This window comes from Lineus longissimus, chromosome 3 (assembly GCF_910592395.1).
Source record: "Lineus longissimus chromosome 3, tnLinLong1.2, whole genome shotgun sequence".
Classification (NCBI taxonomy): Eukaryota; Metazoa; Nemertea; class Pilidiophora; order Heteronemertea; family Lineidae; genus Lineus; species Lineus longissimus.
In genome coordinates this window covers 22,904,246-22,930,286 of record NC_088310.1, presented here as the reverse complement: position 1 = coordinate 22,930,286, position 26,041 = coordinate 22,904,246, and the positions used below count along the sequence as shown (strand labels likewise).

The 26,041-nt window shown below is 38.9% G+C and overlaps 2 protein-coding genes across 3 annotated transcripts in view; both read right to left on the bottom strand.

The window, feature by feature from the left end:
* Window positions 1-512: 512 nt before the first annotated feature.
* Window positions 513-18,034, bottom strand: LOC135484263 (uncharacterized). 2 transcript variants are annotated; one of them, XM_064765572.1, is made up of 21 exons: window positions 17,901-18,034; window positions 17,511-17,602; window positions 16,323-16,477; window positions 15,405-15,535; window positions 14,794-14,929; window positions 14,229-14,353; window positions 13,820-14,049; window positions 12,983-13,154; window positions 12,534-12,721; window positions 12,203-12,307; window positions 11,764-11,886; window positions 11,403-11,467; window positions 10,969-11,115; window positions 10,466-10,670; window positions 9,647-9,922; window positions 9,226-9,361; window positions 8,880-8,951; window positions 7,727-7,833; window positions 7,311-7,435; window positions 6,900-7,025; window positions 513-6,517 (listed from the first exon to the last, which is right to left on the bottom strand). In XM_064765572.1, the coding sequence occupies exons 1-21, from the start codon at window positions 17,980-17,982 to the stop codon at window positions 6,382-6,384; spliced, it is 2,934 nt and encodes a 977-aa protein (XP_064621642.1). In that variant the 5' UTR covers window positions 17,983-18,034; the 3' UTR covers window positions 513-6,381. The 2 variants fall into 2 exon arrangements, with proteins under 2 accessions (XP_064621642.1, XP_064621643.1); XM_064765573.1 differs by lacking the exon at window positions 8,880-8,951.
* Window positions 18,035-20,487: 2,453 nt separating this feature from the next.
* Window positions 20,488-26,041, bottom strand: part of LOC135484857 (kinesin-like protein KIF26A) — a 299,588-nt gene continuing 294,034 nt past the window's right edge. The window contains exon 21 of the mRNA XM_064766551.1: window positions 20,488-25,690. Coding sequence (XP_064622621.1) covers window positions 25,551-25,690 — 140 coding nt within the window. The 3' untranslated portion in view covers window positions 20,488-25,550. The remainder of the gene's footprint in view (window positions 25,691-26,041) is intronic.

Sequence of the window (26,041 nt, the reverse complement as noted above, 5' to 3'; positions counted from 1 at the left end):
CCAAATTGACCCAGTGGATGAGACCGGAGCTGCCCCTGGCAGCTCCACCATCTTGCCAACACAATGCGAATGATGAGACAATCCCAACCAGACCAAATCGTCCCAAGCAGCTCCACCGTCTTGTCAACATGGTGGGGAGATGAGACACTCACAACCAGACCAAATTGGTCCAGTCAGACCAGACCGAAGCTGCCATTGCGAAACACGAGACAGTCACAACAAGATCAAATTGACCCAAGCAACTCCACTGTCTTGTCGACATTGCGGGTAGATGAGACAGTCACAGCCACAGTCACAGTTGGGCTGTGATTGTCAAGTTTGTTGGCCAAAATTTCCAAAAGCTGTTTTTTGAAAATAAACTTGGATTGCTTGAAACAACCCAGGTTTCTTTCCAAAAAAAGTTTCTTTTAATACACCAGTATTCCAGGGCCAAGGTACTGCTTTTTGAGCCAACTCAGACTCCTCATTGCTTACAGTAAGGCTCAAAACACGAAATATTAAACTGCAAGAGCTTTTCACAAGATGTGTTTATACATATGTTGGAGAACGATACATGGACACCATGTAGATATACTTCATACAAAATAGGTTTTTCCATAAATTACAAGGTACACCCCATACCAATCCAAACTTATTATATACATCATACATTTATGCTCAGCATAACACGATTAACCAACACCATAAATATTTATGTTATTGTGTTTGGACAGATTTTCAGACAGTGAACACCAATAACCAAATCATGTTTTGAAATTGATACATAGCTTTAATAAACCATCTTGAACTACCTAGGATTAATGTCAGCCTGTCCTTTAACTTACAATCCTCGTTTCCATCGAAGTTACGGTCGAGGAGCTCATGATTTGAACCATGTAACCTTGGGTCAAGTTTTTTTCTTGACAATAAAATAATTTTGAGTTGGATGGTGCAGGAAATGTTAATTTAGATGGATCAAGATGGTCCAAGTTATTGAAGTTTTACCCTAGCACTTCTTTTCATGATCAGGAATTCCTCATGAACAATAGACTTTATTAATTCTTGATAATATGAATATATTAAATTTCAATGACAGATGAAGATATTGCAACTTCCCAATTATATATAATGCCCCTACCTTAAGCTTTTACTGCCATAACTTTCACCACTTTTAACTTTAGCACAAAAGGTAAGTCCCATACTTTATCTTGTAGTTAAGTCACCAGATGCTGACCCTTATATCTATCTTCACTGAAATCATTCAGAAGCAAAGGCTACCACAGTAACTCTGTGATGACATGCAATAGCTAGGGCTTTCAATTACATGAATTTGAGAACACCCAGTAGTTTAAAACAGATCTTCTAATGATATTTCAAGGCATCAGGATCAGATTTGAATCTATTTATGTTTATTGTCACCATTTAGCCCCCCCCCCCCCTCCCCCTCTAATAAGGCATGTCCGACATATGTGGGCATTCCACATACATGTAAATTAAAAGCCCTAAAAGCATGTCTTGATACCAAGATAAACTAGAACTACATCAAATTATCATTTGCAGCAGAGCCGCACCAGGCAACAAATACTACACGTACATGTACATTGTAATGTAACATTAGGTCATTTGACCATTGGAATGTAATTTCACTATGATCATGTAACAGATACCGTCATTTTAAAATTGTACTCCAGAAGAATATTTCAATGCATAATTCCCAGTATGACAATGATAAACAAACCAACACAATACAACAATTAATAGGCTACTCAATTACATGTACGTGTAATCAATACTGGAAACATAAAGTTTCTGTTGGGCTATTGTTATGTAAAAACATCACGATAACAAACCAATATATTTCTAGTATTGGGTTGACCGATTTGTTTGTTGTCATAGGCCATAATATCTCAAAATGAACCTTAATCACTGTCAAATGGATATACACACTCTATCCATTGGATAGTTCCTTAATCAATGTCGACAATGAATGACACATTAGACAGTAACAGGTCAACAAGTCAACACAATCTGACCAGATATGTAAACAGGGTATTCCCAAATCCCAGGCCAATTTTAACCACAGTTTCATAATTAGAACCTGGAAGGCCAAGATTACTCCAGGAAGCAACTTATAAATCTGCTGATTTTTCTGATTCAAGATGTCCGACAACGACTGGAGAGACATTTTCAAGACTTAACACTGATAAGGTAAGCCTTGGAACACCATACTTGTCATAAGAAAAGAGTGGGGAGTTGTGAAGAGTCAGGAATAGTACAAGTACAGTAGAACCTCTCTATTAACGACACCCACGGGACTGACTAGTGCTGTCCTTAATAGAGAGGTGTCCTGATCAGAGAGGTCAAATTGAATTGAAACAACGAATTTGGGACCAAACCTATATCCTTAATAGAGAGGTTGTCCTTAATAGAGAGGTGTCCGCTATGGGAGGTTCTACGGTACTTCCTGGAAAAACAGTTTGTACACTGAAAGAGATACCTCGATAGCTCAACTGGTAGAGCAGTGTACAGCCAATCCAAAGGCCTGTGCTTCGAATTCCAGTCATGGCAACTTGATTCTCTGTAACAATTTCATTCTTAGACTGAAAGAAACAATTTCAAGTAACCCCGGGTTTAGAGTTGGCATGTTGAATGGGGGTTCCTCCTGGGTACTGGAATATGCCATTCTAGTAGCAGCGCGACTAAATCTTTTACAGCACAATACAATATACATGTAATACTATTGTAATATTGCTGTAGAATAACTACGGTGTTGGTTTACTTTACAGGCACAGCGCAGAACCATGAAGCTGATTATGATTGTAATCCTTCTCACAGCGTCATCCGCCAACTGTGATGAATCTGTGAACTGGCTGAGAAGATGCGCATGGCCCATGACTCTCACGTTCAGCATTGCCTTCCAAATACCGACAGGAAGCATAACTGGTGGATACGAAGACTACAACATCACAGAGTACAGCTTCGATTTGCTTGCTTGCATGTGTAGTACCATAGTGCAGAACACTGAAAATTATGACTGCAGATCAGGAAACATAATTGAACGTACTTCTCTGATTCTGAACGATGGAAACCTCAATTTGGACACAGGCAGAATAATATGCAAAACAACCAATGGGGAAATACCCATAGTAAAAGCTCAGGGACACTTCAATTTTAGCTGTAAAGAAACAGAAACAGTGCAACCAAGAATTGTCCATGATGAAGTCAACAAATACAGTGTGATTAAACCAGCCAGTTTCCATCGCAGCAGTGACAGAAATTCGAGCGAATGGAACAGGCTACTTGATTCTGGACCTGGTTTTCGCTTAAAGTTCGACGATAGTGATGAACTTTCTAAATTACATTTTAGAGCTTATTGGCGTGGGTGTTTAAGTATTATCATCATTGGTAGAGAAGGAGGAAGTGTCAGTCTCCAACAACAGGAAAAAGACTTTGGGCAGTTGCTAGCCAAACTTCTTCAATCAAAAGACGTTATGGATTTTACCAGCTTGGAAATCACACGATCTAATTTAACAGTTCTCCCAAACACCATTTGCCAGTACGAAAGTCTTCAACGCTTTGCAGTAGTGGACAACGAAATACAAGTGCTACCAGCGTGCCTGCACAATATGCTGAAGCTAAAGTTCTTAGATTTCTCTTTCAATGCCTTGAAGTCCATCAATGAAATAACCTTTGGGTCGGGGCGATATCAGACATACTTAGATTTGTCCTTTAACCAAATCACCTATATCAAAGACAACGCCTTCTCACAGCTTACTTCTTTGGTTTTCCTGTCTCTGAGAAACAATGCGTTAACTGAAGTTAACTTTCACTTTTCATCAAGATATAGCATAGGCCTACCAATATTGCAACTGGATCTATCACACAACAGTATAAAGTATTTGCCATACTCCATTTCAAAACTGACCAAAATTATGACATTGCTGTTTCAACATAATGAAATTGAAAAAGTTGATTTTATAATTCCGAGTAGTCTAGGGTTCTTGGATCTGTCCTACAATCGTTTAGATTATATTGACAGCCGTATATTTAAAGATGCTACAAATCTGTTGACATTGAACCTGGCAAACAACCATTTAAAAACATTTCAAATGCCATGGGACATTCTCCCTGGAGCTGGTTTGGGCTACATGTACATGGAATTTATCAACCTAAAGCACAATCTCATAGAGAATCTTGATGAATCTTTGTTCTGGAGAACTCCAAAAACCTTGGACTTCTCATACAATAGATTAAAAGTGATCGACCTCAACATCTTACGAAAAGCGAATTATCTTGAAACACTTCGTCTTGACCACAACAATATCACTGAGATACTGGATGGAGTCCTAAATGGCACACAAGATATAACAATTTTGCCTAAAATCAACTACATGAATATTTCAAACAACAAACTAACGGTAGCTCCACTGAGTCTGATTTTTCTGAATGTACAAATAATCGATTTTTCCAACAACAAAATTGAAAAGTGTACATGGTCCAACATGCCCAATGCACACATCCTCAAGAATATAGACGAGAAAATCCTCGGCTCCTGCATAAAAAGTTATGACCACAAGAGAGATCCACTACGGAACTTAGTCCTGTTGGATCATAACAGAATAAAATCACTCAAAGATGTGTTCGGTCGGACATCCATTATGGTTCATCGGTACGCCACTCTTCTCTGCCACGTCCACCTCCCCAACAACCCTTTCCATTGTGACTGTAAGGCATACCCTTACCTACGAGCAATTCATGATTTCATATCACAGGCAGGACAAAATGAAGCAGACGACACCAAGAACGTAATCATTTCCAAAGATCGAGCCCACGAAATATTCTATTGGAACCATGGAGAACAGTACCCCTGTGATACTCCGACTTCAATGAAATCTTACAATCTGTTAGACAAAGATCTCCTTGATGAATTATCCTGTAACCTGCTCCCACAAGAGGATTGCCAAATCCTCTTTAAGCCCTCTGTACCAATTCTCATAATTAATTGCTCTAACTTGAATTTGAATAAGTTACCAGTTCTTGATGCAGGATTTTCGATAAAGTTGAATATGTCGGCAACAAAACATCACGTCCCTGAAGGAATTGATGTAAATATTTACCTAAATCAGAACAATTTTAGTCAAATAAGCTTAGACCATTCAGAAAATTTACTCATAACAGAAATTTTGGAAAGGTCCATCAAGGGACATGTAAAGGTCCTAGATTTGAGTTATTCAAGCATAGCAGATATTGATAATGAATTTCTGTTTTACTTGTCTGAAAAACTATCGCATCTTACTCACTTGTACTTAAATGGCAACAAGTTAACTAAACTGACTTTGGATGAACACACCCTCTCACTTCAAAAAGGCTCACACACTAGGGTGCCATTTTGGGAAAGGCTAACTGAACTACATCTATATAACAATACATGGGATTGCAGCTGTAGCGCAATGTTGATGATAAAATTACTAAATCAGCTAATTGCACGCAAAACTCTTGTACGGCCAGATGAAATTGTATGTGTGACGCCAGAAAGGAACAGAGGTAGGATGGTGTACATGGTTGATGATGAATCACTCTGTGAGGATACAAAATTAGCATTTTACATTGAGCAACATTTTGTACTTAATATGACCTTGGCACTTTTAGTACTTTGGTTGACCTGGAAGTTCTTTAAAAGGGAAACGATTCAACTGCTAACGTTAACCAGAGATGCTATTGTAAACGATGATGACATAACCGGCATGGTATTTGATGCTTTTGTGTCTTATTGTGAAGACGACCGCGTTTGGGTTGAGCAAGAACTTATACCCTGCCTACAACAGAATGAGCCACCGTACAAAATATGCCAACACAGACTAAATTTTGTGCCAGGGTTTACAGTGCAGCAAAATGAATTCAACGCCATAAAGCACAGTAGACGGACAATAATTGTCATGTCGAATGCATATCTGGGACGTGAGCACTGTCAGTACGAGTTCAAGACAGCCTATAACTACTGGATTACAGAGAAGGAACACCCAAGGCTTGTTGTGGTGAAATATCCAGACGTCGAGGATCGAAATCAATTTGAAACATGCCATGCTTACTTCAGGAAATTTACATACTTAGAAAAGGATGAAAATACCTTTGATCGATTGCTTGCCTTCATGCCAAGGAGAAGTCTACGACAATATGCGTCCGAGGTGGACAATAATGCAGCTGAATTATTTACAGGTTTAAGCGAATATCAGCAAGAAGCGGATGCAATTCAGGACCTGAACTGTGAGGATTAAATGATGTAGCAAGGAGAGTATAAGAATTAAAAAAGTTCTTGTCACTCTTTTTTTCTTCCAATGCCACAAACATCTGGACAATGATGACGTTATGGGAGCAAAGAGCTAAAGTCTTGGGTCGAATAAATCAAGGTTCTGCAAGTTGTCCCTCTGGTACTAGTGCCTTGAAGATTGATGTCAGGGCAGTGAGAGAGGACTGTAGGCTCTGGCTAACATTCCTTAGGCTCCAGTTCTTCTTGTAGTCTTCGACTAAGCCCAACAACCTGTAAATAAAGTGTATATGTTTAGAAATCAGATGTTTGAGCATCATGTACATGTAAACAGTCGATATTGAGCAATGACGAGACATATAAACTGTACTAGCTGTTTAATACAAGTACTCTTCCATAGCCTTGACTGACTCTAGATAATGAGGCAGTTATGGAAATCAATACCAAGTATTTCTCTTATCAAAATTGATTGTGCTGATGTGATTTATAGATATATGCATTTTAATAAATATCAAATAAACCCATCTATCATTGTTTTTTACTGGTATGCTACTCAGAGTTTACAAGTCAGGGTGACCCGAAAAGATAATATCTAAGATTTAATGCAAGTACTAGGACAGGTAATTGCATAACAAAACTATACAGTCTGACTCACCTGTTAGCCAAGTCGGTCTTGGTCGTTGGCAGCAAGTTAGCGATACCCACATTTATCACAGCCAGTCCTGCCGCGTCAGCAGCAGCACCTGGGTTACGGCCGATGTTGGCAAGGGACCGTCCAACCCTGAAGAGAAAGATATCGCGGCAAATTTGTAACACCACTATAGCAAATGAATAATGCAAATTGCTTGCTTATGGTTTACTCAAAGTCACACAACTCTGGAGATGATCATTAAGTTGAAGCTTCCTCTTATGCATTTACCATCCCGATGGCCTAGTGGTTAAGGCGTCCACCTTTTGAAAGGAAGGTTGATGGTTTGAGGCCTGCTGAGAACCTCTTGCCGATGTAGCAAGCCTGAGACTTGTCCATGAGGAGGTCAAGGGGTTAAAGTTCCATACCACCTCCTACCTGCAAGCAAACAGCATCAGATCCGCTGTCAGCTGGACCTCTGAGATGATATGTTCTGATTGAGCACACTTCAACTTGGCCTTCTGGACCTCACTCTGACATTTACGGATATGTCGCATGGTCTTCTGAAAGACCAAATAAAAGCAAATAGAAAATCATGGATGAAACACCTTAACGAAACATTTATAATATCAACTTCAACTCTGCATCACTGGGCAAAACGATCACAGCACAAGCTAAATGGGATAGGTCCTTCCTCAGAGAAACTTTATTTTACATCATTTTTCCATGTGCAATCAAGAGATAGAGCTCAGCTCCCCATAAACCCTGGCAAAATTGCTCAAAATACCTGAACTGGTTAGATCCCCCCAAAAGTAAGATAGGTTTAGTTTTTGTAACACAATGAGTAGGCGTACCTGGAATATTTCAGCAGTTAACAGATCTAACGTGACTTCATCTGGATGAGACAAGAGCATGGCCAGGGTTGAACCATTTTCCGCTGGCAGGTTACTGTTGTCATTACCTGAAGAATGAGACAATGTACTGAGGATAAAGTACGAAAAAACCCACATTGAATCCAAGACAGGCTGACTTTTCTGTGCGCTTCTCATGTGTACAGCCGAAGTGACTGCACTACATAACACCTGAATGACGAAATGTTTTAGGTCCAATTATGGGCAGTAATATTGCATAGTTCTTATGGCATGATGAAAACTACAGTCTGTCCAGGAAACATCTAGTTTTGGGAGTTTAGAATAGACATGTAAGGACCACAGGGAAATAAAGCATTTTACAGAGGCATCGGATTTTTATCTCAAATATCATCAAATCTGGTGTGGAGGGTTATAAAGCAGGTTTCTAGGAATAAGTCTGGAACAGGTGCTTTTGTAATTAGGTTCGTGGACAAGTAGCCTTGTTTCCAGACAAGGCATATGAACTTGTAATGTTAGCTTTTAGTTTCTATACTGTAACTATATCTGAGGTTAGAGAGAATATATGGAGAATTGGTCACAGGAGTAAGTCACTGGAGTGGAGGCATTTATTTAAAAGGGGTGTCCGAATGATGACTCCCAATCATTCCCACAAATTTTTCTGTGGTAAGCTTATTCTTCACTACCAAAAAACCCAAACGTTTTAGCGAGTATTCCAAATTACAAAATTAACCCGTGAAAAAAAGGCCTGTGTTCAATTTTTAGTTGGGAAAGTCACCAAAACCAATATTGCAAACTGCAAAAATGTTTCAGGCATTTTCATTTTTGTGGCGTGTGGTGCATTTTCTAAAAAGCAATTTGAATATCGCTTTGGCAGATAAGGAAATATCCTTTGGTTTTCCAGGAAAAAAATCAGTATACACGATCATCAGAGGAAGTTTCAATCAACGAGGCTGATAGTACATGTACAGGCGATAGAATTATGCAATAGTTTCAGTTCAATTTTAAAAAGTCCAAAATAAATCTACAATTTTTTTAATTGAGGAAAGCCACTGCTTTTGAAATGTTGTGGATTTTGCAAAATTCTATCACCTGCATGACTGGAATGACAGTTTTATATCATAATTGGAGAACTAACCAGTGGTGTACAACAGGGTCTTTGGCCCCTGCATAGCAGGGTCAAGATTGTCAGGGTTTTTAAGCGTTTTGTCTGAAAGCATGAAAATAATTCTTCATCTGTATCACTGTTTGAAAAAGAATGTGCTGCCTGTGCAGTGGAAATCATGGGGTATACTAATACAGTCCAAATGTGTTGAGGCCATAAGCCTAACACAGAACTAAAGCATATGTCTACAAGTACACAGAACTAAAGCATAAGGCTACCAGGCTATAAAACACAAAAATGAAGCATAAAGTCTACCATGAAAACCCAAAAAGACAACAATAAAAGCCAAAGCCAAATTAATTTCTTGAACTGTACTGACCATGCTGATTTCTTGAGCACCGTATCACATACGTCTCGGCCCGGCCCAACTCGAGGATGACCTGGCCCATAACTGACCCTTCATCAAAGAACACGAAGTTGTTTAGCAACTGAGCCAAGTTGGCATGTAAGTAATCCTGAAGTTGAGAATAAAGGTGATGTTTAAAGCTTATACAAGTTGATTATAGTCAATTCTTCAGTTTTGTTTGCATTGTTTGAGTTTCTGTGCACAAACATCTGGTCGGATTTCTTTGAAATTTGTACTGAAACGGAGATGTTACATTTTGAAATCCAACGACAGATCTTTCTTTTAGAACTTGTTCGGCCAGCAGACTGATCGTCTCAGCATTCATAATCCAGCCAGATCTATCCTGGTGCATCAACTCATTCATAAAGTTTGTATTCTACAACGAAACACCTACCCAATGAGAAGTTGAATTCCACGAAAGTCCTGCAGATATGACAAGTCCAGGCCAGCTGAATGGCTGATGCGTCATATGTCCAACACCTGCCCAATGACATACGCTCACTCCTAATGCATTATGGGACGAGGCAGCTTTCACCGCGTTGTAGATATTACCAATCGCTGCTTCTGGACATCCAGCGAGGCTATTCCAGGCGGCCGTGCCAGGGCATATCACAAATGGAAGGCCAATCTCTGCATATTCTTTGGAGTACTTATGAAAATTATAATCAGCCTAGAAATGAAAATAAATGTTTTGAGAAAATAGTGCATACATAACTTAATAAATAACAGATTCTTCAGATTTCTTTCGACACTACTCTACTTCATGGTTTATGTATCAGAACATCTATAAACTATTCCACGAGTCACAAATTATGAACAAACAAGAGTATCGAAATTCAAGGATCTTAGTTCATGTTCAGAGTACACTGCTGGTTGGTCATCGTAATATAGAAATCAGAATATGTCAAAGTCAACCACATGAGGCTTATTTATTGGTAATTTTACCAAATGTTTAAAAACATATGTAGGCCTCTATGTCCCAGGTTTATCGCACAAAATGGCTACATCTTGTGCCACCTTGCCTCGTAGCCTGGTTTTAATGTTCCTGTTTCACTGAGGAAGTAACACAATGTCTACTGTGGCATTCCTGATGACAGTGTGAGACAGGGTCAATGAAAAGTACGACATGCACAAACAATTGTTTAGGCAAGGAATAGTGGCACAAGGTAAAAGGCTCAGGCTTAGTTTAGTTTAGACAGTATGACCACGCTACCTGAAATCCAAATTCCAAAAGCATCATATCTGGCGGAATAATATCTTGCATAGCCTCGAGATTTTCATGGAATACAAAGGCGCAAACTTGAGGTGTGTGACTTCTTAGCAGGGGGAGTAACTTCTGGGCATCATCTAGGACTAATGCATCATCTTCAGTTGTGTCGAGGAGAAAGCTACTCATTCTTGGACCTAGGCTAATAAACCTTGAACAGAAGCAACATCGAGTCAAATACATCTACGTACATGTTATATAGCACCAGAAATTATGATTTAAAACCATTGAATTGCATCATGTAGAAAACAGATCCGTCCACAAGGCTATTCTTGTCCAACCTCTTTATCAATCACCCTTGTGTCTGCGTCAAAAGTAAGTGGCCTACCAAATGCCGAATGCTGTCACTGGTGATAACTATTTACGACTATAAACTCACTCTTGAGAGATATGACTGTCTGCATTGGGGTGAAAGGCATGACCGCCAGAAGAATCTGAATAGTACTTACCTTGTACTGACAAAACAGCTGATGAATTCCTGTATATCATAATAGAGGTCGCTGAGATCAGGGTAACTCACTGACGGAGACACGTCAAGTACAGGCACCAGGTCGATAAATCTCTCAAGGCAGAATTTCTCCAGAGTCAATAAATCACTGGAATATAAAATGGAATGGAATGTACAAAAGGCGGCCCTCACATCTGCCTCATACTTCTCATGGTGTTTTTTTACAGTATCCCAAGTCAGGTGAACGAGGCAGAATCCTGCCTTTTTGTAACAGCCAAGTGATGAGAAAAGATGAATCAGCTTTATACAAGTGGCATACCACAGCAAAGAGTACATGAATGCAAAATGCCTATCCAAGGTTGTCTGGGTGAATAATTTCCTCAGATCAGATGGTTGCTGACATCATATCTTGCAACCCTACATTTTATGTCTTACCTTTTTGAGTAGACAAATTGCCACTTCTGACTATTCGGGGCGTTAAATCTTGTATACAGATATACCTTGAGAGAATAGACATTTCACAGAATATAACGGATCACTGGGCGATGAATTAGAAAGCAAAAAACCCCTAGAACTAAATGTCACTCTGGCATTACTGAAGTACATGTAAGAACTACAAAATAAAGTAGTTGCTGCGGTAGTAAGTATTAATTAATCCGATGAGCTAAAATCGATGAAGTCTTCACTCAACTGACAGAGTGGTACATGTACAGAACTCTTGTACAATCTTTCAAACTACATATTACGTTGTAATGCAAGAACAGGTAGCTTTTTCCAGAAACAAGATTAACCATACCATGTTGATCTTCAAGCTTGAAAGAATTCCCAGTAGATTCTTGGCAGTGTCTATGTTTGGTACTCTTCCTTTGGAGAAGTCAAGCAGGACACCTCTATACTTCATACTTGGCCAATCGTGGATCTGAAAATAATTACAGCTGGATTTTGAGGAATTGAGGTAACATGATAACCAAATGGTTGGTTAGATATTTGAATAAACGGCGATGTACTTGCAAATTTCCCCCTTCAAGGTTGAAGCTTGATGTATAAGTTTCTCGTTCTAAGCAAAAAGCCAATGGCAGATCCAGTTTTAAAAACAATGCTTAAAAGGCAAACTGCCAACAAACCCTGTAGATGATAGAATAGTTGATAAAGCGTTGTTGGCCAAACAGCATTTCAGGACAAAAGGATGTAATGAAGACAATTTCATTGAAGTGAAAACAAATTAGTCTACAAACCTGTAAAGCTGGGATGCCATCTTCACGCGAACACAATCTTAACAGCTGGATGAGCGTATTCAGACCATAAAAGAATCCACATGGGTCTGATGCGGTGATTTTTATCTGAAGGAGAGAAACAACATACAAATAAACCCAAAACAGATGAACTAAGATCTGGCTTTTGATTTCGTGTCAGTTTCACTCTTCGTTGTCATTTATTAATTGTTCACTGCTCCATTTTCAGTATTAAAGGGATCACAGTGTCAGGAAGGGACAACATCTGTCGCATCACATATCACTGATGGCCCAAGGCTATGCTCTGTGATAATGTACGAAGAAGACTTCTCACCTGATGCTCAGTGATGGTCAATCTGTAACATTCGGATCTTGCAAACAGCTGTTCATTGATGTGGCAGACGACTGGAAAATCTGCCGTTGTAAATCTCTTTGGCGCTATGTTTACATCTTGTTCATAGGCCAAGCCATTCAGTTCTTCCTTCTTCAAATTGAGGATGTCGAGAATCCTATGGGCAGAACCTAGACGACAAGTAAATGGTGAGCATATTAAGAGGGCAGGTGAAAAATGTGAGATTGTTATCTAATGCTTTACGATTTGATAGACATGCACCTGGCTACTCCAGTATAAGAACTTTTGTGAGTTGTGTAAAAAAAGTCCACTTTTCTAAAAGTTACAATCAGTATCAATGAAATTACAAGTACATGTACATCAAGGCAAAAGGTCCTGACAGTAAACAGCCTCATTGAATTTCTAGCTCATAATTATTCTGCAGTACCTACCCTTTGTAACGCCCTCTGCTATATAGAAATGTAATACTTCAGATGGTCTGAAAGGCTTGCCATCTTTTTGGACTATCTTCTGTGGTTGGGGCCAAAGGTTATTAAGTCTCTCGTCCGTTACTAATGGGGGCGGTGGTGTGGTAACTTGACTCTGGTTCTGGAGATCACAGATCTGTAAAAGAAATTGAGTTGCATACAAGATCACAATCAACGGTTATGTAACAATTGTAACATACAAGTTCATGTACAGTTCGCAGTACCCCTTGCTTGACTTTTTGAATCACTCTATACTGACCACTGTCCATCTCAAGAGCTCTTTAACTTTGACTCAACTGTCATCGTTACAGGTCTAAGGCCGAAGTTACATAGACCACATTCGTTCATTTCCCAGGACTCATTTTCCCGCTTTTGCTTTCGTTCCCCTGTAAAAGCACGGCCTTGTGGCGTGCATTCACCGAGGAATGAAAGAAAAACCCGGAAAGTGACTCGTGGTAAATGAACGAATGAGGTCTATGTAACTTCGGCCTTAGGCACAAATCTGCATATTCATCACACTCCTGACATTGACCTCAGATGATAAGCCGGAAATGAACAAGAAGGACCTGATGCACACGTACAACCCAGGATTGGAGTTAAGCATGTTATACTGACTACTCAAAAACTTCCAAGGTGTCATCCTCGAAGAGCAATCTCTTGAGTTTGACCTGAACCAAAAACCCAAAGACTTTGGGTCAGACCGTCATTCTGTCACAAATCCAATCATCATAGATCTACAGGTAGTAATACCAAAAGGAGCTGATCATGATAAGGTCTTTGACTACATTTTCTTCCACAAACCTTTTCTACGCTTGTAGATTGTTTGACTGGTGTAGATGTGGTCACCACTTTGTCTCCTTCGACTGGTGTAGATACGATTACATCCTCATCTCCTTTGACGGGTGTAGATGAGGCCACCTCCTCATCGCCAGGTGGCCCATTTTCAATCACAAGTCTTGGCGAATGTAGACTCTCGACGTCATTGGTTATTGACGAGTCCAGAGAATCACTCCGAGACATCTTTGCCAGGACTGAAATAGTAATCAGAGCATAATTTGACCCAGAGAAATTACTTACTTCTCAATGTGTAAAATGTAATGCTAATTTGGTTCATCGTGTATAACAACAACACAAAGTAGCTTGAAAGCACAACCCGAACCCAGCCCGAACAGAACAGATCCAAATATCACTAAACTGGCGCATAACTTACTTATTTTATCCGAAATGCTGCCGTTTGCCATAGTGTTCATAGGTATGATTGGTTGTTTCTTTAACACTTCTAGTAACTGCACGTTACCCTTGGCAAGATCAATAGGCGAGGAACCAGAGTACTTTCTGCAAGAGAACCATAAACATTTCAACAATCAAAGATAGGCTGGTCGTTGATGTGCACTTTTCATTTTTGAGGATTATGGTACAAAGACAGTTGGTTACACATTCAAACAGTTAACCTGCCCGGGCATATAATCAAGGTGATCAGAAGCCACACAGATAATCTTGGTGTTCAGCCTTCATTCAAATTTACTGTGAAGTGCCTGACAAATTACTTCCTGTCCACGATACAAATCTCTCCAAATTCAAACATGGGTCCTATTGCATGGCTATAAGCCAACAATTTACACACTGGTTTGTGATGTTATTGAAGTGAAGTTTGCAAAGACTACTAAAAGTAAGAGCTAATACACAGATGAAACTATTCCACGAAGATTTTCAAAGTGTCTCATGCAGAATTCTACAATGGATAAAATGGCATCCTGGACAGTAAATTTACCTACCCAGAAGTTGCTTTTATGGTTGGATCTGCCCCACAGAATATTAATTCTTCTACTTCCGGACAACTTCCTCGCTTTACTGCATCATGTAACGGAGTAGCACCTTGGCTGTTAATGGCATTTACATTAGCACCCCGAGCTACAAGGAAAGAAAGTTTTATAAGGAAGTAATACCATGCGAAAGATGTCTGAACCAGTTTAAGTATATTCAACCAAGATTTGCATTACCTGTTCTAAAAACCTGAAGGAAATGTAACTTTGACAACAAAAAGTTTATCCCAGATCCAGATTCACTCACATATGCAGAGTACTAAATACAATGTACATTGTATACATGTACTATGCAGTAGAAATAACAGCCAAAGACATATGACACTGGACCCCCTTGTTAAACATGGCCACACCATACTAGCCTTTTTATACACACTTTTGAGCAATCTCCCTCAGGGTGCACATGGAATATAAAGTTCATAGTCTTTGAAAACAGCAAACGGAAACCAAACAAGCGCATCAATAGAGTGTTCTTTGATGTTGTTTATGTTTCATGTTGACAAAAATTTGTCCGGAATGGAAGAAATTTAAAAAAAATTGGCCTAGTTCTCAATTCAACTTACAGCACAGAGATCGAATGACCTTTCTATCTCCAAAGCTTGCTGCCCAATGAAGAGGGGTGTTTCGGTTTTCTTCGCTGTCTATGAGATTAACGTTGACGCCTGCTGCAATCAGCTGACACACTTTACCAATACTGGAAGAAAAGATAGACTTATGATGCAACACTCGAAATCACCATCGCTGGCCAATGCTGAAAGCGATAATGACATTCTCATTTTTCGGTGTTTCAGATTTAACCATGAAAATGTTAAAGGTTTCATCAGATTTGCATTTTTATGAGGCAAAACATAAAGAAGTGTTTTTTTAAATATGGCTGTTATTAGCTGCAAAACAACACAACTGTAATTTAGCACCTTCAGGGTTCCAATCAACTCAAAGGTTTTATATCAGAGCATCTTTCTCCAAATAACACTTATTCCTAAGAAAAGGTTAGTCTACATGTCGGTCATGACCTTTATCATTTTTGATCGACTCGTTATCGATTGGGTCGCCCAGGATTGAAATGGGCCATGCAAAAACACCAAGGGCTAGAAAGCAAAGCGGATGTCTTATTAGAATAAACAGTTATGAAAAGGAACTATGCAAACAAAAACGAAAGCATATCTCATCACAATAGTTACAGCCTACAGGTTGGTTGCATGTTTGTTGGAGTGCACACTATAGCATTAAAAATATTTAGACAAATGAGAAAATCCAAGTCTTTTTTCATGTTATGTGTTACCCGTTAACACTATACACTGATGCATGTCATCCTTGTACGAACACAGATCCTACAAATGAATGAGTATGAGCTAAAACTTAAAAAGAGTAGTCACACAAACTATCAAGCAGGCAGTGCATTGGATAGAAAACAGAAAACTAAGAAGTCTTGGATACTGTCACACGTGTCCAAACATTTTCAACGGCCTGTGTATGCTTACTCAGACTGAGCTGCTGCCTGTAGCAACTCTTCATTGTAGACATGCTGCACATGCGTACTTTCAGCCAAGTCCAGTGGTGTTTGACTGTCAGTGTTCTGAATGCATGGGTCGGCACCGCTGGCCAGTAAAGCACGGATTATGTCTGTCTGCCCCTTCTGCAGGAAAAAAAGTTGTATAAGATCAGCAAGGATATGAATTTTTCAAAGTTCACCTTAGTGACTTCAAAACCAAAGGTCCATTTACATTATGAACTTTTAAAGATTCAGTACCGACTCCAGTTAGACCACATGGCATACAGACATGAGTCAATTATATGAACAGTAAGAAAGTAGATGCAACACCAGACACATATATACGCCGTACAAAAGAAATCTTACTCCCTAACCATGACCAATGACCCACACACATAACTCATCCCCCACCACAAACACCCACAGCAATTCTCCTCAAAACTTCATCAGTTCCTGCTTACCAATACCAATCACTGAATCAGGGTGAAAAATAGCTGTCATTTTGGACACCAGACTAGAGAAGTCAGAAACAAAATTTATTCTTTTTACAATGAAGGAGGAAACCAGAGACCCTAGAGGAAACCAGCATTGTCAGAGAGTCACCCTCTCCAAGTCCCAACACATCAAGACAAACATAGACTGGAAATCAAACCGGCAACCTCATGGGTGACAACAGTATTGTTTGAACATTAGATAGCCCAAACTTGGTACTAGTTATCAGAGCCACAGCTATTTTTTAGACCTGATCTCATGCAGTGAATTTTTCATTTACATGTATCTCAAGACAAAAAAGTTTAGGTTTAGACTAAAATTTGATTTAACTTGATTTAACTTTATATACATACAACAAAGTATTCAGTCAGGAAACAAAACACTGGAATTTGGAAAATTAAGTTTTAACAGTGCAGAACACAAAAGGATTACCTAAAATCAAATCTCTGTTAGTGTTATGGCATGCAGATGTAGCAACTACTTTATTTCAAGAATATCATGAAAACAATCAAATGCTAAATGTTACGTACATGTAACTTTGATTGATTATATACACTTGTTAAATCAAACAGCAGCATTAAGTCATAGCAAATAAAGAGAGTACATACATGTATCTAAATTATAAAATTATAAAATTTGTAGTGAACTCCAGCATCATTCATGCATTTTAATCTCCTAAACTCACCTTTGTTGCTAGGTGGAGTATCGTTCCATAATCTGTTGACAGACTATTCAAAAGATGATCTTTTATATCTTGCTCAGTTTCTGTAAAGCCACCTGAAATAGTGAAATACCATGATGATGCCCAAGTTCAGATATTTTAAAGTTGATCATCCCCCTGGGCCCAACATAATGGCAAGCCCTCAACTCTAAACGTTCAGCAATATCACTGCGAGGACTTGTGTCTCAATTGTCAAAAGTCAAAAGAATAGAATAATGCTTCACAATTTTAGCACTACAAATTTACGTGTATTCAAGCATTTTCAATTGTCGGATGGGTGGGGTGAAAAATGTCCGACACATCTTTTTCCTATATTTTCGATAGAAACGTATACTTTCGTGACTTTTTCCTTACATGCAGATATGACAGACTTTATTATATCCGTCCGACCTTCATCAACCGCTTGTTTGAGAATAGAAGTTGCTTCTTTCAACATTTCAAAATCACGGAAAACAGAATTTTTTCCTTACGTGGTCGTATTGTAGTTGTTGCTCTTGGTAAACGTTAGAAAATTTAACAGTACCACCGTGCAGGGTAGGTGTAAACTGTGGACGAAAGTGTGGACGAAAGTGTGGACAGCGGCCCTCTAAGTTTGGTGGGCTGGCATTTCTTTGTCTTTAAATATATTTAAAAGAAATTGCAGTATGTTAATGCATTATAATCTTTTTAATGGATCAGCGAAAGAAAAAAAGAAAAAATTTATTTTGATGGGTGATTTTGATCAATGAGTGGACGGGCTTTTTAGCCCCTTTTTTGAAGGTTTTCGAAGAAATTTGTCCAAGAGACATCTCCAGTAATCATATGGACAGTCTCATCAGTCAGTCGGTCCTAAAGACATTTCTAATAAACATGGGGACAATCTCTTCCGAGTGGTAGTCTGTCCAATTGACCAGGACCAAGTATCTGATTTATAGTAGGGGCCTATATGTAGACTAGGCCTGTGGTCTGCTGGTATGACCCAAGGGTATGACCCATATTTTGGGTATTGTAAAATTGTTATGACAAATTTATTAAAGTAGAAAGAAAGCTTTTTAAAAAAAACGATATAAGATTCGCCAGGGGTTTGAATCTAATTCGAATTCGGGCCTGATAAACGTTCATGGATGAAAAATGGAAAGAAGACCTTTTAAAAAAAAACGAAAAAATACATTCGCCGGGGTTCGAACCCGTGACCACCCAATCTAAAGCGCAGCGCTCTAACCGCTGAGCTATCAGGGCGTTCATGTTTAACGTGAGATATTTGGCAATCTGAAGACAGGCCTTAGGGTACGCGCCATGATTGTGGCTAGGTCACGCTGGCGGAAGAGTAATTGGGTGCAAATAGTTCCAAGGTAACCGTATAACACATTATTACTATAGATATTTCTTAATATATCGTATATATATAGCTCGGTGATTTTATTGAAAATGTTTGCAGTTGATTTAAATGTCTGAATGGTTTAAAAACAAAATTTTTAGAAGCGAGGTCAACAGGGTCAAAAGAAATAGTTTTTGTCGGCAATGGCAGAGTCGATTCTAGGGTAGACGGTAATAAAGGCACTGGAAAAAAGGCACTGGAAAAAAGTACGGAAAAAAAGGCACTAGGAAAAAAAGGCACGAATCTTAATTCAAATCTGCCATTGCCGACATCATTGGCGCCAAAAACTATTTCTTTTGGGTTTCATGGAATAACTCGTACCCCATTTCCCCCCAAAACTTGGGAATTTTTAATTTCAAGTAATCGCATAGTTCCACTTTTTTAGCTCAGATGGCGCCAGCCGGGGTCCTGTCAAAATCATTGATGAGAAAACTCACGAGATTCTTCAGGGAAGCCCAGAAAGGTTTTTCTTTGCACAATAGAATTCTATTGTGTATCCATTGTGTGAGGGAAAGTAATTCTGGGCCTCCCTGTAGTACATGAACTTGTCAGCCTGTTCAAAGACATCCGAGCGAAAGTGAAAAACGAGGACATTTATGTTTTCCACCGCAAAGGGCCTGTGTATTTTACCATCGCTCTACTTGTTACCTGCAGAAATGACTTTCGGCCAATGAGACAGTAAGTGCACCATATCTCTTCTGGATGTGCCCTCCCCTTAATTCATTGCTCGCCATGTTGCCAGAGAGTGTACCAAGTCTTTGCTGGATGTACCATGCCCCTTCACTATGCCTACTCTGTCTGATCTAGATGTGTACTCTCCCAACGTAGTGGACCATGTTTCTACAGGGTGGACCTTGTCTCATTTTCACATTGTGAATACCTGATCATTTTCATAAAGGGATTGCATGAAGTCGGAACACCAGACCTGAAGAGACAGCCTATTCTGCAACAACCATACCATAACATGCTGCCACAACAAGACCTGTAATACAGCATATGCTAATAGACAGGGGATGCTGGCACAACCAGATCTGATGAGATTGCAGATCCTGCCACAACCAGACCTGATGAGATTGCAGATACTAGCTGTCACAACCAGACCTGGCAAGATAACAAATGCGGTTAGGCCTACACCAAGAGCCAAGGGCAGCACGAGCAGATCCGCACCTGATAATCCATCTCAAAGCAGACTATTGAACGAGCTCGATAGCAAAGATTACTTCGAAGCAATCCTCATACCGCGTTCATTTTTTGAAACATACTGAACCTATGATGTGACCAAGCCAATAGGAAGGATAGAGGCCCAAGTCTGAGTGCCCTTTAACTTGGGCCCATGCAGCAGGCTAGTGCCTTTAGTTTCCATAACTCAACTATTCACCAGACTATTTTGTCATCAGTCCTCGTCTTTGGTGGTTGTGACTGTCCCTTTGTACGAGAATTCATTGCAGACAAGGTCCCGAGTCTGCTGGTTGTGACAGGTCCTTCAGCCAGTATCAAGTTCAGCCAAAAACCATCACTTGATATGGCTTGGCGGTTCAACCCAGCTGAGCAAGTCCTGAATGAAGAAGCCAAAGGATATCTATATGCTTTGTATAAGTTCTCTTTATTCTTTATTTATTGTACAAAACAGCGATCATGGTTGTAGTTTACCGCATACTATAGCAATGTCTCCATGTTTATTGGTGAACACACTACACACATATTGTTCTTCCAACATAATAAACTGTACAAGATACGGACAGTGCAGGTCATTTAGAAAATTTTACCCTGCTCAAAACCTGATGCCAAAGTTTGCAGAACTATATGCCAAGTCTAATACAATTGGAAGTTTACACCACCCAAATTCCTAAAATCATTATATATGCTGATGTGTATCTGCATAAAAACAATTCCAGTCAGTTCAGCTAAAGTAAACTTCATACAGGTTGTCTCAAAAAGATGTCATTGCAAGAATGTCATATGCCCATTTTTCAAGACAACCTTTTCATGATTTCAGCAAATGTAGAGGTTCAATGAGTCTGCAAAGTGTCCAGTGATACAAAAGGGTTACTATAATTTCATGGAGCAGTTTATCAATAAACAATGTTACACATATCAAAAAAATGATTGTTTTTGTCTGACATGTTTGAACTAAAGTTCATTGGCCAAGGGTTATATTGATTCAAACACCTGACGACATGGTCAAATAATTAAATTACACTATGATCACAAACTTTAATTTCATAAAATAGAGAAATCAGAAAGGTTTAAAGTTCAAACAGTCTGAATGATATATCTGGTGATCATCTGAATGAAAAGCAATAATAAAAAGGCAAATATGGTAGGACGTACAATTATTTTAAAGTTTGTCTTCATCAGACCACATTTTGTTCTTGAACTCAGAGGTGAAATTAACCCTTTGGCCAATAGACCTCAGTAATATTCCTACGATTAAAACATAAAGGTGGGATGTATATCTGTAAACCCTGTATAATACCATTAGTGAGAGTGAAGACCCTGCTGACGTGAAAATTGATGCGTGCACTTCTATTTCGCTAAAAAATTACAAATCAAGCAGAAGCAGTTGACTGATTGAAGCGAAATGGTGTTTCTAACATTGACATTTTTTAAGATCTGTTCTGCGCTGTTCAAAGAATTGACAGGCCACCCCTTGGCAGTTCACATCAGGTGACTGTTTAGGTCACCATCACCTGTATTATAAGAAAAGATTCAACATTTTTGCCCCATTCCTATTTTCAAATGACTATGGGGTGGGGGGTTCCAAACCCCCAAGGACCCACCTTCAATTGAACAGTTCAGAAAAACATATGAGGTCAAACGAATATTGTTTAGTCCGAGTGCTCTAAAAACCTACACCAAACCTACTGTCATACCAAAAGTATGAAAAAAACAATAATTTGCAATTCTACCATACATGTAGTGACAACATACTACATGTCTAAGAGCTCTATGCTATTCTTAGAAATGACTCTGACCTAAAATAGTCTGTTCAGATGATTTGTTATTCACGATCCCGCATCCAGATATTACAATAAGTTCTCAATTGTCATATTTAAAATTTACAGATTTACAAAATATTTTACAAATCCTCATGTGATTTTGACCCACAGCCACCCCTGTTCAAGTCATAATGGGCCAAGCCGTCTCAAGAAAATGCATTGGAACGGTTGATCTCATTACCAACTGACAGGAATGCTAGAGGGAACGTCACTATGTATCTGCACCTAAGAATCAGTGTACATGCAACCTTTTGGGAACTGAGCATAATTGAAAATATTTTGTTTGCCAATTGAGTTAATATAAGCTTTCACAAAACATATGCTGACAAAGTTATGAATGAAGGTCATTCCAACGCTACAAAAAGAGAATGACAAATTCGGCTGATGATATAATGGTGCATGAAGGCAACCCAATTTTCATAATCATGACAAAATTATGCTCAGTTCGCAAGGGGTTAATTTATATTACATAAATAATCTGTTACAGTACATAAGTCGTGTACATCATGTATAATGCAATGTATCTAATTATACATCACAGCAAAAAATTATAACTTACTAAGTTATTCAACAACTACCTGTATTTGTACAAGGTTGACAACATACATTTAGTCCAAGAATTTTGCTTTAGTAAACAATAGTCAATTGAGAATCCTCTGCTAGAGAGGTCCTGACAAGTCAATCAAACACCCTGGACCCACAGATGCTTGAACACCGCCCATTCAAGAGCAGCCACTTATCGAGGAGAAGACATACAGATGAAACTACAATTGATTGCAAAACAATCCATCTTTGTACAAAAAGCGCTGCCCAAAAATACTGAACTGATGCATAGTCAAAATGGCAGCGGATAGACAGCGGCTCTGAACTAAAAATAGTCACTGTACTCATAGTTTAATTACATGATGATACAAATATAACTGTAGTCAGGTGCAGATCCAGATGTGCTGACCCCCCCCCCCCCGCGCGGCTGCTCGTGCCGATTTTTTTTTCGAATCATTAAGATTGGTCGGCCCGAAATTGCATCGAGGAGCACATAGATTTCAAAACTTCTTGTAACGAGATTCCATAGGCCTACTTCCAAATCACATGACATTAGCTCCAATGGCCTGAAATCGCATATCAGAACATCTAGATTTTAAAATTTTCTTTGGGAAGATGCCATGTAATTGAATCATCGTGCCAACGGCTCACCAACTGGCCTAAAATCACATTTCAGAGCATAGTGTTTATCACAATTTTCTGGAGGGGGGGTTGGGCTGTGAACAGTGTGCCTGCATATGTTGACCTACATGTATGCTCGGCACTTTGTCAAACGCCCTTCAGGAAACTCCTAGATCTGCCCCTGTGTACTCATGAACTGGCCATTACAAACTGGTGTCGTTTAGCTATGATTACAAACGCGCACTACAATGGTTACAAACCATGTTGATTTCATTGTGATTACGAAGGATTATCGACTAATATCAACCTTCGCAGGAAAGCACATGATATTTTGATACAAACATTTCAACCAAATTCAGAGAGGGCACCCGATATACATTTTCACCTGGTATGATGGTCCAAAAAATCAGACACTTTTGACATGAGTTAGACCTGGGAAAGTAACATTAAACTAAGAGAGTTTCTGCTTCTTTAAACCAAAAGTAAAGTGATTCGCTAGACAAAACTTCTTATGGTTAGATTAACAGTGGTCGAATAAAATTGATACTACATTAGTATGTCATTCGACAAAACACGCTCTGAAAATAGAATTTGCTTGATATTGTCTTATCTCGTTTTTTTAGACCTTGAAAATAGAAAAGACTCAAGTTTTAAATAAATTTAAGCACACAAATGATTTATTTGGAAGAAATACATGTAACTTTTGTCTGAGTAGGTCTGGGCCCTGGTTTCTTGGTACGGAGAAATAAGCAATTATCTCGGACTAAGGTATTTTCAAGGTTCGCACAAAAGTATTTAAAGGCACAACGAATATTGACATGGAAAATTGTGGGTACTATTTCCCCTCAAAATGTTCAAGCAAGTACATGTAAGTGAAAAGAACCTTTGGAACCTAAGGAAGAAACAATGGTCATGCAAGTTTAGTGTAAAGTAGATATCATTCAAAACAGATGCGTCTGCTTCAGCTATCAGTCCAATACATGTCGTTCAAAATATGAGTATCAGCAATAAGAGTGATTGTGTCAAAGGGATCTTCAAACTAGTGACGAATCAGCAATAAGAGTAACTGGTACAGGATGTGACAATAAAGTGCAACTTACATTTTTGTCCTTTTTCAATATTTCAGTAGTTAATGGGGGTAAGGACGCAGCAAAGATTGCTGGGATTACGTTATTGAAAAATACATTTTTGACGTACCCTGTACATTTATTAGCGCCATTTTTGCAAGAATTCACAGCAGTACATTACAACAATGAAGATGAAATTCAGGTGTTAAAAGACTTTGATCTATTTTAGCAGTTTTAAAACACAGAAAGAATATTTTCATGGTGTGAGCTGTTCATGCAACATCTAAGGAAAATGATTTTGCTGAAAACAGAAACTTCAATTGGGACAGATAAAGCATTCTCTTCATACTGAGGTAGCAATTTAGATGATGTGCATCCTCAACTGAGGGTTTGACTGCACCACTTTTACATGTATCTGAGAATTGTTTGAGACAAAATTATACACAGGCCTACAAACAAGCTAAAACCATCACCATAGTAAAATACCAGTTTTTAACACAATTTTCATTCACCGATAATAAACGATAGCCTATACCCTGTTAAAGTTATTTCCTGAAACTAACAATCCTGATTGAGCCTCCAACTAGAGTTTAGTGGATGATTGACCTTTCAAAAGAATTCCTGGTACTGATGTAAGGGAACAATTTATTATCGGCATGGAGACAAGACCAGACATTGCAAAAATGTCTCTTTTCTTACTTAAAAGTTCTTAATGTGCAAATTTAGTTGTTCTCTTAGTTATTTCCTCATTGTACTCAGGCATGAGTGGAAAGTGGAACACAATACCTTGACTGTAATTACTAATGCAGTCGACCCAAGATGGCTGCACCTCCATTCAACAAGCAGCAGGTGACCCGCACCTTCAATATTGCACTAAGAATTTTTATGTTGGTCCAAATCATTTCATTATCATATAGTTGCCAAACCATATGTTGCTTAATCTAATGTGTAACCATTGACAAGAACATTGCTTCACCTGTAAACAAATTGAAGTCTCATACAGCCCTTGGGCAAGTCACTTAACACCATCAATCAAATGTTACATCCAGCATTACATCCCACACTGATTCAGCTTTCCTGAGACCTGCTCCATTCAGAGGCAACATGTTACACCATAAATTCCTTCACTGTAATCTTCAGTGAAATATCAAAACCAATCTCTGTACCATAGAGTCTCACATCATTTCGTCACCCTCCTACAATAATTGCCTAACTGAATTGTCATATTATCATGTACCATTTCCAAACAAATTGTAAATAAATAAGTTCCCAGTGAGATCAAAATTAGTTTTTTCTTGTTTTCTCAAAAGTAGCTAAAATGAGTTGGGCAATTATCGTAGGAGGGTGACGATTTGTAGCAACCATGCTACTTAAATGCACTTTTACATTCCTCGATCACACTGGATTTAAGGTTCTTTCACACAGTGATGTCAAAACATGTGACGATCATAATATGTGACTTGCAGGCATCGACACGTTTCTCCAGTATTTTAGTCTCTCTCTCCAGAGCTTCGAGATAGTTTGGGTCATCCCAGTCCATCTGTTCCGCAACATGTACTGAAATATAAAACAATCAGATATTGATATGAACAAATTTGGAGGCAAGATGAAAATCAAGGTGAACATAGAACAAGAGGCCCAAGGGCCTGGCGCTCAGCTGAAATATATGAACATGGAAAGTACCCGATAGATCTCTTTCAACCTCAGTTTTGTCAATATATCAGGCAAACATACCAAAGTAAAAAGACTTTTAAATGGTGACAAATATGCCACTTATTAGTCAAATCTAAGTGCCTGAGCCAGGCTGACCTTGAAAAGTAGGTCAAATAGAAAGCCCATGTGATATCATGTAAAGGAGACTTATTGTACACCAACCATAAAATTCATGTCACTCTGGATACAGCAAAG

Coding starts and splice junctions, on each gene's coding strand:
- LOC135484263 (XM_064765572.1), bottom strand. CDS start 17,982: ATGTTGAAAGAAGCAACTTCTATTCTCAAACAAGCGGTTGATGAAGGT. Junction 16,478..17,510: donor TACTCCACCTAGCAACAAAG/GTGAGTTTAGGA, acceptor TTTTTCCTGCAG/AAGGGGCAGACAGACATAAT. Junction 8,952..9,225: donor GTGCTCAAGAAATCAGCATG/GTCAGTACAGTT, acceptor TCATGCTTTCAG/ACAAAACGCTTAAAAACCCT.